This window comes from Larus michahellis, chromosome 5, assembly GCF_964199755.1.
Source record: "Larus michahellis chromosome 5, bLarMic1.1, whole genome shotgun sequence".
In the NCBI taxonomy this organism is placed as follows: Eukaryota; Metazoa; Chordata; class Aves; order Charadriiformes; family Laridae; genus Larus; species Larus michahellis.
The window spans coordinates 40,047,291-40,064,391 of NC_133900.1; the positions used below are offsets into that span (position 1 = coordinate 40,047,291).

At 35.4% G+C, this 17,101-nt stretch overlaps 1 protein-coding gene across 2 annotated transcripts in view; it reads left to right on the top strand.

Moving 5' to 3' along the window:
• The window catches only part of GUCY1A1 (guanylate cyclase 1 soluble subunit alpha 1), a 36,785-nt gene extending 19,706 nt beyond the window's left edge, over positions 1 to 17,079 (top strand). For both annotated transcript variants that reach the window (XM_074589738.1, XM_074589739.1), the window contains 8 exons: positions 2,118 to 2,529; positions 5,495 to 5,556; positions 7,214 to 7,272; positions 8,355 to 9,064; positions 10,555 to 11,040; positions 11,537 to 11,680; positions 13,818 to 13,972; positions 16,077 to 17,079. In XM_074589738.1, coding sequence (XP_074445839.1) covers positions 2,281 to 2,529; positions 5,495 to 5,556; positions 7,214 to 7,272; positions 8,355 to 9,064; positions 10,555 to 11,040; positions 11,537 to 11,680; positions 13,818 to 13,972; positions 16,077 to 16,278 — 2,067 coding nt within the window. In that variant the 5' untranslated portion in view covers positions 2,118 to 2,280 and the 3' untranslated portion in view covers positions 16,279 to 17,079. The remainder of the gene's footprint in view (positions 1 to 2,117; positions 2,530 to 5,494; positions 5,557 to 7,213; positions 7,273 to 8,354; positions 9,065 to 10,554; positions 11,041 to 11,536; positions 11,681 to 13,817; positions 13,973 to 16,076) is intronic.
• Positions 17,080 to 17,101: the final 22 nt, after the last annotated feature.

Consider the following 17,101-nt stretch of genomic DNA (forward strand, 5'->3'; position numbering starts at 1 on the left):
CAGATAATTCCAGGTTATTGTCTTCTAGAAACAGAGAAATAGTTTCACCATCAGGAAAAAAAAACAAACGTCAGAACTATTGGTAACTGCTGAAAGTCATTCGCTTCCTATGTTCTTAGTTTACTGCAAATGCAGTAAATATTTGTTGGTATCTAATGTAGCCATTAATTTGGTCTTTCACTCTTCACAGAGAGAGAAACTTTTTTTTTTTTTTTTTTTAAATAGCAGCACATATCCATGCAGTATTAAATTCACTGGGAGATGTTTTAAATGTTTTATTATAAATTTTTTCCATGAAAATGTATTTCAGATTCTTTTCCTTCCAAAATGCTGGTATACTTGGTTGAAAAAGTTTTAGTAGTGTTATTTTATAAGTTCAAGATTTATCTTGAACTTGCCCAAATTCAGCAAAGCACATGAGTATACATGTAAGATCCATGAAAGCCATACATTTTTTATCCTTTGACAATGGGTGCACGTATGCATTTATGTTACTATTTTTCCTGCCAGTTTATGTCAGTACATAGATCAGTCTAACTAAAGAAAAGGTGGTTCTTTTCTGCTTTTCTTTTTTAGTAAAGTAATAATATATGGTTATAAAATGGCTCCTGAATAAAAATACTTTTACATATATATAACAATGTTTGCATTATACAGAAAAGTATTATGTGTATTTATGTATTGAGAGTGTGGTTCTTGCTTGACATTTTTCACTGCCTCATTTGCTACACAACATTATTCAGGAATAAAAAATAAAGCATTACTGATATCCATGCAGTAGAAACAAATGAGTTTCTATGTAAAAACTGAAATCAGAAATATAGAATGTTATGTAAACATTCTTCAGCCTCTTGTTCTTAGCATTGTGTTTATTGACTCTTAAAATAATACTTTAATATTTTTGATAGATGGTCCCCAGAAGCTGTCCTGACACCATCAGAATTACAGCATACTTTAAAAGGGCCTTTTCTGCCAAATATGTTTCTTCAGCAGCAGGTCCAGCCAAAGTAGCTTCTGCCTGTTTCTCCTCTTAACTGTGCCACTCGTGCTGGGTCAGCAGCACTCCTCTGCTGTGCCATTCATTCCAGCTGTTTCAAGAGAAGCAGCTGATAACCTGTATCAGGGAATTAGTTATTTTTAACCCTGGTACAGTTGCTGTGTGACCCTAAAAGCCCTTTGGGTGTCTCAGGGGCAGAAATAAGCAGTGTGGTGCACAGGCTGATTAAAGCCATAGTGCATCTGAAAGAAATAGTTACTGTGCTCTATGTCCAGAGAGACAAATGTAATTCGTCAGCTACTTCCAGAGTCACCAAAAGCTCTCAAGGATTACCTTGTTAGAGTATTACATGAGAAAGAGAGGATCTGATTCAGTCAATACAAAATGAAGCACTTAAGGGAAGAGCCTTTTTCAGATTTTTACTGAAATAAATGTAACAAACAGGGAACAATTATTAAAATGAAAAGTTCAGCCTTTCTTTTTAATGTGTTGATTGAAAGATATCACCTTCAAAAGCATAAAAACCCCTTGGTGTTTCCAAGCAACTTCATCAGTTATGTGGTCAAATACCCATGCCGTTAGTTGTCACCAGTCAGTCGCTTTTACATGAGGAGCTAACCTCTGGTCTTGGATGGTTTGCTGTTCCAGAAGTGCAACTTTAGTCACACATTTCTCTATGACAAAAAGGATAGCTTGGGCATCAAGTAAATTGAGATGTAAGTATCCATACCAAATCAGTTTCATTGTGCCGTATCAGGCAGTTTTTAATAGCTGCTCATGAAGAATTAAAAAGGTTTTCTCATTAGAATTCTGCTCTCTGCTCTTTCAGAGACCTCATCCATCAATGTGACCAAAGATATATCAGATAAAACAACTCCTCTGCCTTAATTACCAATTCAGCCAAGAACTTAACCATGCACGTAACTTTAATTACCTGAAGCACTGAAGTCAGTAGGGATTACATGCTTAAAATGGCACGAGCTTAAGTGCTTTCCTGAGCAAGGTCCTAGAAAAGCCATTATTTTAATGCACATATGATAAAACTGTCATATCACAGGAATTTATAGGAGAAAATTAATGGGTTTAATTTTTTTTTTTTTAATTTCTTCTTGTTTTGTAGGGGCACACATTTGTTCCTGTGGTGATTTATAGCTACCAATAATCTTCAACAGTGGTTGCCTTATCTACTATTCTGGCATCTTCTGCTCTTGTTAGTAAACAGAAGAAAACTATTTAACACAAAGCCAAGTACTCTTAATCTCAACAGAGAGACTTCGTACAGTATGTTCTGTACAAAACTGAAAGACTTGAAGATCACAGGGGAATGTCCTTTCTCCTTACTGAATCAAAGTCACATTACTGAGGACCATGACAAGGACTCCACAGAAAACAGCTCTGGAGCAGCTTTGCCCATCTGCAAAGAAGTCCATGAAAAGGATGCTCAAGGAAACCTTCCACAAAGGAAAACGAGCAGAAGTAGAGTCTACCTGCACACATTAACTGAAAGCATCTGCAAACTAATCTTTCCTGAGGTAAATAGATACTGCATAATAATAGTAATTGAATAGCATTAAATTATAAATATTAAAAAATCATTTTATGCAAGCCTTTAGATGTAAGCCTTTAGAAAGTTTGACTTCAAAGTTTGTGTTCTTATGTAGTTCTGCATAGTTTAAATCCTCATTTCGTCCTCTTCCATTCCTTCTGGATACAATTTTGCCACAATCAGTTCTCTACAATTTCATGTCATCCCTTCCACTGCATTTCCATATATTTTTGTCTTGTTTTTGCAACCTTCCACTGATCATTTTAATTGTTCTGTATAAATCATGTATTTCTGTAACAATCTTCTACATAGAGATACATTTAGAGAAACTCTGCCTTGTTACCTAATTATGTAAATTATGTGGTCACCTCATCAGTTCACCTAACTGAATCCATACTGCTATGTACATTAGTCACTGTCACGAAAAAAATTAAATAGCTGTTTTCACCTGTTATGATGCTAATCTCCTGCCATACTATTTTTGAAAACATTACTGTCTGTGTTTACCACAGAGGTATTTTTATGTCTCTGCTCAACTCAGCTGAAAATAGGTACAGTGCATGCACAGTGGTTTGCTTGAGTGGAGATGAATGCCACGGTTTATCTCTGTAAAAAGAACATGAAAAATGCAGCTCCGTAACACTGAACACTGGGGCTTGCCTCAGTTCTGTGGAAAGTGTGAAGGAACTGACCGGTATATATTGGGACTACAAATGGCCAACTTTGTATACCCAATTGATTACAATTCTAGTACTTGACATTCAGCATACCTTACTAAATGTGCTGGAGTTTGTTAAATCTATTTTAAATCTGTTAAATATGTTAAATCTATTAGATGTGGTTTGCAACTTTTCATCTATTACCCTTTTGTTAAAACTCACGTTATCAATTTTTGATAGACCCCTTTTTACCTCTGCTGCACTTACACAGAAGGAATTAATTCCTTTAAATTGATCTTTAAACATATAAAGGAAAAGACTTTTAACGCCAAGATGAACTGGCAAAGCACCCTTCCTATGGTGTCATGATTGCTGTATTGCTTTTCTAGTATATATTTGTTGGTGGTATTTTTAATGAAATAATTGGTTGTTTTTTTTCTTTAAAGAGTGGTAAAAATGTATGCAGCTGCCCATCGTATAATCATGATATCATAGTTCATCAGCTGAGACAAAAGCTTGGTAAAGTCAAGGATATTATGACCAGGAGCTACTGAAGTTCAAGGTTATTGTGGCAGCTATTTACAGTTATTCAAGTCATATTCATTGGAACTTTCCAAGTATAGTAGTTGGTTCTTATGCTGATTTGGGGTCAAGACCTAAGCATCTTCCCAGTCCGGGTTCTCCATAGAAGGGTTTTGCTTGTTTAAAAACATATTTTTCATTGCTTATCTACTTTGTAGTGCCTGACTTCACTCACCATCAGTGACTAACATCATAATCTTTCCAATTGGAAACTCCAAAACAGGGGGCTGCATCACGACCCCAACTGATTCATGAACTCCTCATGAAAACAACGAGTAATGCATGGAAGTACAGGACATAGTGAATCCAGAATAAGTATTGATTAAATTTGAGATATAATGTGGTGTGTGTGATATTGTTTTACTTGCTTCTTTGGGTGTTTACAGAAATATAGAGAACATTGCTTGGAGATAAGTAACGAATTGGATGGCATTCCACTTACTGTACCAGTTTATACACAGATTTAATTTACATTGTGTTCATATACATGGTAGAACAATTGTTTGATTTAGATTTTTGCTTGGAAAAAGTCTCCAGAATATATTGTGTTTCTTTCACATGACACTTCCCTCATGTGTGTCAACTTTCCTTTTGAAAATACAAAAACTACAAGATGCAGTAGAAAACACTAGTTTCTTCAGGGAATGAGAACCAAAGAAAAGCCAGAGCATAGCAAGCCTCACAGAGAAATTCTATCATGGCAGTATAGTACTATTTTGCGTCACTGTCTTGATGGGAATTTTGGGTTTCCAATGATCAGAGACTACACACATCAGACAGCTTTACTTTGAAATATGCATATTTAGAAAGTGCTGTATTTGGTCCAGTCAGGAACTACAGAAATGATATGGAACCATGGGATCAAGGTAAATTAAGGTAAATCTTCATGGTATTCTAAAGGTTCTTTTATTATGGAATCCTTTTACAAAGGTTATCTACAGTGCTAGATTTTCATCTGGAGGATACTTGGGTTTGCAGCATACATAGGCAAATTCTTCTTTTCCTACAAATATAAAATAAATTATTCTAACATTGTTTGAAATGCTGTAGCCTTGAAAACAGAAAAGAAGGTAATCTGAAGCACAGAATGCTATCTTGATGTTTTGATCAAACTACATTTGAAACTCTGTTACCTTGTGCAATTTCAATCTTGAAACTTCTGAAAATTGCCCTGAAAAAATATTTAACTCTTAACATTCCAAGAAAAGTTACTAGTTAGAAGAGCCCCTTTTTAATGTTTTGCTGTGGGCATAATGCAGAATGTAACTGGCGTTTTCTGTTAGGATAATATATTTTAAACTGGAAAGATTTCTTTCTACATTTTGCATCCATAGTAGGGTGGGGTTGTTTTTTTTTTGTAATAATAGAAAGTTGGGTTAGTTATACGTGCTTGTTAGCAGCACTGTCTTTATTGCCATCTGTGCTATCTGACAACTTGGAGGTAAAGCACATCAGTGTATTAAAAATGCACAACCACTGGCACATGTCATCTAAGGAGCTTAATTATAGTGGTACTGGAGCTGAAGACATCAGCATAAACTAAACCCTAAATGCAGAAATGACATGTTGTTTCTGACCACTACACCATCTTGAAAAAAGATTTTAGTCCCAAGGACAGCAAAGTAACTCTTCTCTTTATAAAAATATATTTCGTATGATTAAATTTTCAGCAATGATGTTTTAATCAACATACCTTTTTTTCTTCCCCAGTTTGAAAGGCTAAATCTTGCACTTCAGAGAACACTTGCAAAACACAGAATAAAAGAAACCAGGTATGTATGTATAATGGATTTGCCACTAACTTCACAGCAAAAATGTTTTGCAAACAGTTCATAAGAACTGGGGTGGTGAGTGGGAATCAGGACTTCTGGAATCTGTTTTCAATTATCTTGTCAAATTGGTGTGTAACATTTCATGTAATTTAAGTTGATAATGATTTGGTTTATTTTAAAATATTCACAAATATTTTAATCCCTCACAAACTTCATTTAATGGGCAAATTTAGCCATTTGTGCAGGGAAACAGACGAGGACTTTGTTTAAAATGAGCAAGTGTTCTAGAGGAACTCAGTGACTACTCAAATAGATGGAAAGGTAGACATGGCTGTGTATGGATCTAGCCCAGTGTTTCTATGATCCCAGGAAAAGAATTTTAAATGCAAACAATTAGTATAATACAAAAAATATTGGCCTCTGATACAGTGAACAATCATACACTACAGATACTGACATACATATTTTCACTGGGCTCACTCAGCTCCTGCTTTCTCTTTCTGAGGAACTCAGCTTGATTTTCAGCACTCCTTGGTATTAATCCAATATTATTTGATATCCGATAATCGTTTGAGCTTTGTAGGGAGTGAGAATTTCCTAGCGTGTCATTATACATTGAGGATTCAATTTATTGAATGCATCTGAAGAAATAAGGCACTTCTTAGTTTAAATCTCCTTTCAAAAGTGGAGAAAAATAATGAAGTTGGAAACTACACTGTTGCTCACCTTGACAAGAATAGATAATTACAATATATCTTTTAAATTACACTTGATATTTTTAAAGCAGTTTACATGCATTGACTGAATCAAAGATAGCTGGTCAGATGGACATTGCAATTGCTGACTGGCTTAGTGATGTGAATATTTGCCCTGTCTTTAATTATGTGTTTCTTCCTGGAGTATTTGTTTGAAACAAAAAATTATTATGCTATTCTGAATGATGTAATAATGCAAATGTAAAACAGATCTAAATGTCTGTATTGCTTTTGCATATAAATATATCTAAGATATTTCAAGCAAAGAAATTCAGAAAAAATGTATCAAATACTTATATGGAGGTTAATCTAAGCTACATGCCCTTCTTATCATTTTGGGTCTGACATTCAGGTAGACATTTATTGACCTCAGAGAACTCAGAGGGATGCAGTTTTGTGTCACAGGATCTAGATTTCTACCAATGAACAAGTAATTTTGAAGTTAATAGTTTTTATTGGTATTTCCTCTCAAAACAGAAATACTTTCTCACCTCCTTTGAATTTAATGCAATGTAATTCCAAATGCTTGGAATTCTAAATTCAAATTATATTTTACCATATGCTATGAAATACAGTTATGGCTTCAAGCAAAAAAATTAATCAAACAAAAACCCAGGACTGTTGCAACCTAAAAGAGTTTAATCAATGACAGTCTATAACATTTGGCCTCAATCCATAATCTGAGCTCAGACCACTAAAACTTTCAATTTATCACAAATGCATAGGATAATCTAAGATCCTACCAAGACCCTATTTTGAATTAATGAAAAACTGCCTATTTGATCGGGAAACTCAGTCTGTACACATTAAAGACAGGGTAGGTAATCTCTGTTGCTTACTATTTTTATCATGTTTATCTTGATTTTTCAGGGGGTTTATTTATATTTTTATCATCTTTACAGAAAAACTGGGGATAGAGAAGATTTTGAAAAAATAATCAGTGATCATGCTAATGCAGCAGGTAACGTAAGCTTGTTTAGTAATAGATATATATAAAAATATAGAGATTATATATAATTTTTATATAAAATAATATGTGTATATATAAATTAGTCTTGTTACTAAGAAATAATTTCCTCCATGTAAGGGCTGCAGTGATGCTGACAACACAGAGCCTAAACTGTGATCTCTGCAACTAACAGGTCAGAGTGTCAACATTTGAGCTAAAAAGACAAGTTTCTCAAGTCTGAGCTGCCATAGAATCATCCACTCCTGAGATCCAACAACTAGAGGGAATTATAACATACATTCAGTGATAAATTACAGTTTTATACTCATGAAAAACTTTTTGATCCTTTTCATCTTCTGAAGAACTGTAGTCTGTCAGAAGAGAACTGCTGTAATTTGTAACAGGGAACTCTCTGGCTACATCTGTAATTGTAAATTAATATTTCCAGGAACTGAAATGTGGTCTTTTGTACACTTAAACTGTTAAGCAGGTCCTGGCACACAGTTGGCCTGTGACGGATAACACTTTTCCAAATGATTCCCAGTAACAGTTGGGGAGCTGGAACATTCCCAACAGTCAGTCTGCATGCAGCTATCCTGTTAAAACAAATTTACTAGCAAAGATAAGAGCTGTTCTGTGCCAATTGGCATCAGTGCCCTGGAATAGTCCTAGCATCATTTAACTTATTGGATCAGGCATAGTACTTATATCTGCATGTGTACACAGATGCTATGTTATTCTAACTTTTTATTGTCATTTAAAGTTTTTGAATTCTTATTTTATTTCTTTATATCAAGCTAAGGGAACTGGGTTAAATCCTGTGCCAAAACATGCATTCATTCTGTCTACATCTCTACAAAGAACACTGAGTCTTGGATCTTTCCAAACTACAACCTATTGTCTCCCTGTTTTCCAGGCACCAAGAGTATGTCTTGGTTACAGCAGGACTCCTAAATGAGAGGGTCCTCGGGTGTCAGTGCTGGACTAGGAAAAGATATTGCTAATTTCATTTGGTCTAGCATTAAAAAAAGTGGAGGGTAGCCTGAGATTCAGCGTGATGAGTGCAGTTCTGACTAAAATGTGATTCCCTGCAGGTGTTCCTGTGGAATCGCTACGGGAATCTCTTGGTGAAGAGCTATTCAAAATATGCTATGAAGAGGATGAACACATATTAGGGGTTATTGGAGGAACTCTTAAGGACTTTTTGAACAGTTTCACTACTCTGCTGAAGCAGAGTAGCCACAGCCAAGAAGCAGGAAAAAAGGACAGACTTGAAGATGCCTCCATATTATGCCTGGAGAAAGATCAGGACTTCTTAAATGTGTATTATTTCTTTCCTAAAAAAATCACGAGTCTTATTCTGTCTGGTATTATTAAAGCAGCAGCTCATATTTTGTATGAAACTGAGGTGGAAGTGATGCTCATGCCTCCTTGTTTCCATAATGACTGCACTGAGTTTGCTAATCAGCCTTATTTGCTGTATTCTATACAAGTCAAAACTGCAAAACCTTCCTTATCTCCATGTAAACCACAGTCTTCACTTGTGATTCCTGCCTCAGTGTTCTGTAAGACTTTCCCATTTCATTTTATGTTTGACAAGGATATGTCAGTTCTTCAAATTGGAAATGGGATAAGAAGACTTTTGACGAGGAGAGAATTTCAAGCTAAGCCCAATTTTGAAGAGTATTTTGAAATTCTTACCCCCAAAGTAAGCTGCACTTTTAGTGGAATAATGACAATGCTAAATATGCAGTTTACTGTACGAGTCAGAAGATGGGATAATACTGATATGAAATCATCCATGGTAAGAGACTTTTTATAACCATTACTTCTGTGAGGAATTTGTTTTCTTCAGATAGGATTAAAATAGCCACAAAACATGGTGCACTTTGCATTGTCTACCTCTCAAATCTAATACAACTGAATAATAATGATTTATTGAGGACACTCTAAAATAATTCAGATTCTGAAGCCAATATTCAGTCAAAACTCTGCTTTAGGACTTTTACATAAGTAAAATCTGACAGTTAAATTGATTTTATATTAAAAAAAAAAATTGAAATACTGAGATAAACTCAGTAAATTGAGATAAAGTCAATGACATGCCATGCTGCTGACAATAAGGGCATCTCCAACACAAAGATAGATTTATCAAAGTGCCCCTCGATCATCTGGAAACAACAGCTGTAGGATTTGGGGAAAGACGTAGACATTTCCTGTGCTCGTTCAGCCTTTGGTATCTTTGGTATTTTGGTATCTTTGATATTCTCATATTTTCATGAGATGAAATTACCAAAGGTCCCACTTAGTTTCAGCTGACGGGATTATGTACTAGCTTTGCTGAAGCTGGGTCTGTGTCAAATGACCTGTGACAGTAAAAAACATTGAATATTCAATGACTGCTTTTATTCATCACTGGCCCCAGCTGAATTCCAGCTTATATACACCTGAGGCACTCCAGGATGAATTACCAGTTCAGACTGAACACTCCAAGAACTTAAATGAAGAACAGTAATAAAGGTTTCACCCAGTTATTAATGAAGTGGGAAAAAAAATGTAGCACTAATTAGCTACTTCATCTCAGATGCATTTCTGCATTAGGCAAATTTAATGATTACAAGAGGTAGTAGACACTGCTTTGCTTTTGCATGTACTTACACATGCAAATGTATATTAGCAAGTAGCAGGTTTTCAAAAAATGATGTGTCAAAGCAATGTTAAGCGGAGCTCTGCAGCACCTTGGACATTACACAACTGAATATGGAAGAGACATAAAAACACTTCACTTTTTTAGATTAAAATGGGATATTTCTACTATTCATGCCTTTAATTTTAAATTGCAGTGAGTACTGAACATCCTGTGATAAAACTGAAGCAGATTTTCTAACTTTATCTTACAAGGAAAGTGGTGCATGAACTAAACACTAGTTTATTAGCAGAAATTCATAGCCCACTATAGTCAGCAACATTTTATCAATGCATGAAAATGCACATTATTCTTTTGTTTTTTCTTCCTAAGCCAAAACTGGTACTGATATTCAAACATAATTAGGTGTTTATCCTTAAGTTGTGGTCTAACTTTTTACCAGAAGGCTCAAGCAAAATAAACTTATTTGATGGCTCTATGATTTAGCACCCCATGTTTTCTCTTAAGCAATTAAATTAAAATGTGAGGACTGTTGACTGGTCTGTTTTTCCTCCATTTCAGCAAAATGTATTTCCCCTAGAACTTCTTGCTTCTAAACCATTGCCATGCATGTTTTGCATGAATTCTTGTTTCTTTAACTGTTTCAGGTAATGGATCTTAAAGGCCAAATGATCTATATTTTTGAATCCAGTGCCATCCTATTCTTGGGATCTCCTTGTGTGGATAGACTAGAAGATTTTACAGGACGTGGATTGTACCTCTCAGATATTCCCATTCACAATGCATTGAGAGATGTTGTTCTGATAGGAGAGCAGGCCAGAGCTCAGGATGGATTGAAGAAGAGGTTAGGAAAGCTAAAGGCAACCCTTGAGCAGGCCCATCAAGCACTTGAAGAAGAAAAGAAGAAGACTGTAGATCTTCTGTTTTCAATTTTTCCTGGAGAGGTTGCTCAGCAGCTGTGGCAGGGACAAGTTGTGCAAGCCAAGAAATTTAATAATGTCACAATGCTTTTCTCTGACATTGTTGGATTCACTGCCATTTGTTCCCAGTGCTCACCTATGCAGGTTATCACCATGCTTAATGAGCTTTATACTCGCTTTGATTACCAATGTGGAGAGCTAGATGTCTACAAGGTACACAATTTATTGCATTTCTGTGGGGTTCTGGGGCAGTAAAGGAAATGAAGACTAAATCGGACAGAAGACAATAGAAGTGCAAAAATTCTTTTGCCCTAAACCCTCATTATAAGAAATACATATTAAGATAAATCACAAAACAAACAAACAAAGAAACCCAACAGAATCATCTGTTTATGCAGCCAAGAGAGAAACCCATCAAAACTTAAGAGTTAATTTTTAAAATTATTTTTAATGACAATGATGTGAATCTGGAGTGAATAGGTGTTTAATGTAGATATTGATGAAGGAAATATTTTAGCATCATGCCCAGCAATAAATACAAGTTGTATTTCCCTTTTGAATGATACTGCAGGATTTGCCCAGGCGTTAAATAATTTAGTGGGACAAATAAGACTCAGTCAATATGTAGGTACAATTCTTACTGAAGCCACAGGCTATTCTTTTATACGTCAAACAGTATAACACTAAGGAACAAATGTGCCTGTTTTAGGTTGAGACTATTGGAGATGCATACTGTGTCGCTGGAGGTTTACACAAAGAAAGTGAAACACACGCTGTTCAAATAGCATTGATGGCCCTGAAGATGATGGAGCTGTCAGATGAGGTGGTGTCTCCCCATGGAGAGCCTATCAAGGTCATATATTTTATTGTATTTTATATGGTTAAAGTGGGCATTTTTGTTTGTTTAGTTGCTTTTGGGGTTTTTGTCTCAAGGAAATTTCATTCACATCTTTGCATCAACTCAGACAAATTCGGGAAACAAGTGTGTATGGCTGGAGAGACTGACTTTTTTAGGTCTATGAATGAGAGTATTGTGGAGAAGTAAAGATGAAACAGAGATCTGAAAATCAGCCCAAATGACTGAAATGCAGTGAAATCAATAGGTGCATACTGACATGCTGCATTTTTTGTCTCAGTACCAATACATTTGTCAGTGGCATGGAATATTCTGTTACTGTTTTCTAATGAGACTAATCCTGTCTCAAGATTAGACCCGATGGGAACATCTAAGTCTTTTGAGGCAACAGGTATAAATGTGAATCATCAAAGACATGTTCTGATTGCAGTAATCCACCCATCTTTTAAAGGATTCTATTGCTCTTCTTGTTTTACAGCCAGATACTGAACCACTACCATAAGATGCTGTCAAAGCAACTGTTAGATTCAGTGGTAGTTATATTTATGGCTCCCTTTCAATGAGGACTTATGCATGTACTGAACTTTTCATGTAGGTTAGCCTCTCACTGAGAAAAAAATTGAAAGGCCTGGGTGCGTGACAAATGGTGTGGACCTTCTACTAAGTTCAAATGTCCTGGAATGGGGACATATTATTTTTAATACAGGTGTCTCGTTCATTATGTCTTACATTTGCTCATTTTTAACATTTATCTGTTCATTTGTTCCTTTAGAAAACTTTGGGCTTCTTTGATTTTAGATTAAGGAATATTTGTATTCCAAGACAAAGAAAATGGTTATTCAGAAGATTACATGCTCCAGAGTTATCACAGAGAACAGCAGTATTATAAATAAATGTTGTTCTTTTTGTATTTCACAATATCAAATTAAATTACACTTAAAAAATCTGGAAACATCTTGACAATGTTATAACATGTTTATCATTTGCACACAAACGCTACCTCTGTAATTTTGGATGAGGAATGCTATTACATTTTAAAAAGTAATTTTAAAATAGGGATGAAAAAACTGTATTGTAGAAGTACCTACTAGAAGCTTTTCAGAAGAAAACTGAATTCTTTCTATTTTTAATGAAAACATGCATCTATTTTAATGAAATGGTTCATGAAAGCATTGGCTGTTTTGCAAAGCAGCAAAACGGTCACAGTCTACAGTCATAAATGAATTGTCAAAGACAAAGGCATGACTGCAAACTGCTTACTTTAAGTCAGACTTGTATATCGATGTACATATTTCAGCCATCTGCTGTAGGGGTCGATTTTACTTTTGTTGCAGGCTTTTCTGCTTTTCCACTCAAAATTAGAAGTTGGGACTTCATAATGATATGATATTTTCTTGATATGCAAAGAGTAGCACCCATAGAAGATAGGCAAGGTTCCTGACATCATGCCATTATTGTGTCAGAGTGCTATGTCTGCATATGTATAACACACATAAGAAAAAGAACACATCAGAAAAAAAAAAAGGAACATAGAAAGCAGTACCAGCTAAGCAAAACTCAAAAATCTGAGTATGAGTTACAAAGAAGAGGTATCAAAATGTTTCAGCTGCTGTATAATTTGATTAATTATTAAAATTCTGTACTCTGGGATTGGGATTTACTCTATGTGTGATCTTGTCAATGGAGGTCAGTTGGAACTAGAGCATGTACATACTGTCTTTGCTATTCCCTAAGACTTGTCTTCTGACCTTAACAGCAAAGCAAGTACTAGCCGTTAACTGTCATCAGTCTAACATTCTGTCATGTAATTACTCTCAGGAAAGTATCCAAGTGTCATAGTAACTCCTGGTGATGTTTCTAAATCAATTTACTGCTGCAGAGGCCAGCGTTATCACAATCATATCAGATGAAGGATTACTTACTAAAAAGGCAAAGTAGGGTGAACTTCAGCTAGTTTCCTCTCCATGAGCAGTGATGACCAGAACACAAACATTTTAAGGAGACTGTACTAACTCAGTGCGTATTAGTTACTCATTCTTTCTTTTTTTTTTTTTTACTAGACAAAGAATTTATAAAACTGACTTTAACCATTTCATTTTACCTAATAATGCTGTTTTCTGACTTTTATTTAAAGATGCGTATTGGCCTTCATTCTGGATCTGTCTTTGCTGGAGTTGTTGGGGTTAAAATGCCTCGTTATTGCCTTTTTGGAAATAATGTAACCCTTGCCAACAAGTTTGAATCATGCAGTATACCTAGAAAAATAAACGTCAGCCCAACAACCTACAGGTATAGTGCTTCGTATCTGTAAAATATCCACCTGAAGTAGTTATTGTAACAGTTAGTGATCTTCCTTTCCCTCTGTTTGCACTGCTGGTTTTTTTCCTTTTTCTCTTTTTATCTTAACTGCTCATGAATGCACCATTGTTATTTTTAGTCAGAATGCAACCAGCAGCAGCAAGAAAAAGGGTGAAACAGAATAGCTGATATTGATTTTTCAGATGTTACATTTAAAATGAATGGACTGTCTGGGCCAATTTTGCTTCTTACCCTACAGCTGTATACATCTTGGGGGTTTTGTTCTTGTTGTTGTTGTTGTTTTTTTTTCTCTCACATAGAGAGAGCTCCTCTTTGAGCTATGTGGCTTTCAGCGTGAACTGGATGCCAAACTGGCTGCAGGTGCTCTTGAAAACAACAACCGAACTGAAGAATTGTTAAACATCACTCTACACACCTTCATTCTCTTTTGGTTAGGGAAGAGGAATGAATAGGATGCAATGAATCAACCAGGCCAGTGTTTAGTTTATACAGATCTTGGCCCCAGCTCAGTCCCAACCTTTTAGTATGGAACTTAGGCTGTACACTGAGTGTATCCACATTTTTCGTAATGTGTACTACGTGATTATGCAGACAGCTAGCAGGCTCTTTCGTGGGAAATACAGCATATTTTCTTTGTCCTCTCAGCCTAATACTCTCTTTGTACTACCTTTTATATTGTATTGATAAATCGCCTTACAATATGTTCATGGCCAAGTAATAGTGTCTTATAGTGCCAGGCAAAATAATAGGAAACTGTTCTGAATTTGATGGTAACAACAGTCTACATCTGAACTCCAGGCTCAGGTCTGAATTTTATGCCACTGAGCTGATGGAGATCATTATTTCTTCCAGAGTGGCCAAAAGTTTTATAAGAATGAACTGGAGAGAGTGAATCTACTAATAGAAGGTGATATGGCTGGCTGGGTAAAATAACCAGAAATATGGATATAAATTATTTTTTCCTTTCAAGAAAGCTCTGCTACCCTCACTGTAGCCTGGACAGTCAGTTATTCCTACTCAGCTTGTACCCACTGCCATGTATCCGATAATGCCTTGTGGCAAGGTTCTGTAGCCAATGTCAGAGAGAGAATTTGGGACAGGATCCGGACATTCCCTGCAGCATGTGCTATGTGACTTACAGCGTGCCAAGCTTTAGATTATCTTGTAAGGTGATTTAAATAAAAGTATCACAGGTTTTAGGGCACACAGCAAATAACCTCTTAGATCATTAACAATATAGAGGTAGCACTAGTGTCGACAGCGCTTATGTATGTCAGAAGACCAGTGCTGGCCAACAGCGATTTTTTTCCGCTGTCCATATGGAAAATCATTTTGAATGGTACTGTCTTTTCTTAAAACCATTGGACACTTCGTCACCACAAGACTCGCCTATAACTTGTGGCATAAGTAGGTTTCTGCATGACTGTGTATTCATCTCAAGAAAATATTTGAAATGAGTATGCTGTTGAAACAAAGAGAGAATTAATTCTTTGAGTGCCTAGAAAATAGGCAATTTGGTTAAAGGGTAAATTATTATTATTGCTGTGGTATGTTTTTTTTCCCTGGGTGAATGATGTGTTAACCTCCTTTTTGTTTAGTGATTTTTTCTTTTTGATTCATACACCAATTCTAAAAACATATTGAGAACATTATGGCACCTTGCTCAACTCCTATATATTGCAATAATTGTTTGGAAGCTTAGATACCAGTCATCAGTATTTACCCCTAGAGATTAGCAATCTGTGTTTCAGATATGGAGGACCACTGGGTTTAGTGGACTCTATGTGTGAAAAAACAAAATTATTAGAATTGGTAAGAGGATCTGAATATTGACAAGACAAAAAAAAGAGAGGCAATACTCCTCTTTGCGCTGGTGCACAAGTTAATAGGTTATTAAGGTTACCAAATAAACGGTATTTTTTTATATTTTCAGTAAATAACAGATAAATATTAAATTAGATTCTGCTCTGCTACATTCTGCCCTGCTGTACATGAAGAATTATTGAATGTCTCCACTTGTAGTAACAATTAGTGACTGATTCATTTTTAATAAGATGATTCATTTTTGTTCCAGGTTGTTAAAGGAATATCCAGGTTTCGTGTTCACACCTCGCTCAAGAGAAGAGCTTCCACCAAATTTTCCCAGTGATATCCCTGGAATTTGCTATTTTCTGGATTCTTATGTTCAAGAAACAAACTCACAGACTTGGTTTCAAAAGAGAGATTTGGGAGATGGCAATGCCAATTTTTTGGGTGAGGAAACAGGAATAGACTAAATTGTACATTCACAACTGTATAGAATGAATTTATAAATATTTTGATTTTTTTTTGTATAAATTGAAAATTTTTAAAAATGTATGAAACATGAAAGCACTTTAGATTGTTAACACCTGAAAGCCAGTATTAAAATTTCAGGAAGTATGTCACTGACTACTTTTTATTTTTCCTTTGCATAAGGAACATAGTCACTAAAATAATGTTGCAACTTCACTGTTGAAAATGCTACTAAAAACTACATTTTCCGTGTGGTAATTTGTAAGTGCTACGTAACAACTCTCAGTTTTCTCTGTGCTGAGAATTCTAGATGTATTCTACATGCAATGTGTCAGGAAATGTAATGTGTAAGTGATGCAGCCACATGCAGTGTTGTGAGCTGGTGCTTATCAATTACTATTAAAATGTATTTTCTTAGTGATTCCATAACAAAATATCCACTGAAATACTGTAATTGCTATCACATACTTCTTCCAGTGCATCATTCGGGTCCCATCCTAGAAGCTGCTGACCATCTTCTAACACTTGAGTGGAGTCAATGTTTTGAGGGTGCTCAGCATCTTCTGGATCAGGCTGCTAATTGTAGCTAATGCACATATACATAGCAGAGTTTGCTGCTTACTGTTTCATGAACTTTATTTTGTGTATAAAATGAATATTGATTAAAACACTGTATAACCACATACTAAAGTCTCTGTAATCATCAAACAATATTTTAGTTCTTGGGGTTTTAAAATACTTTACAAAAAATAATAATATCCACTTGCTATTATGTATTAGAGCAATAAATGTTTTCCTTTTGTTGTCATTTAAATTTGAAATGTT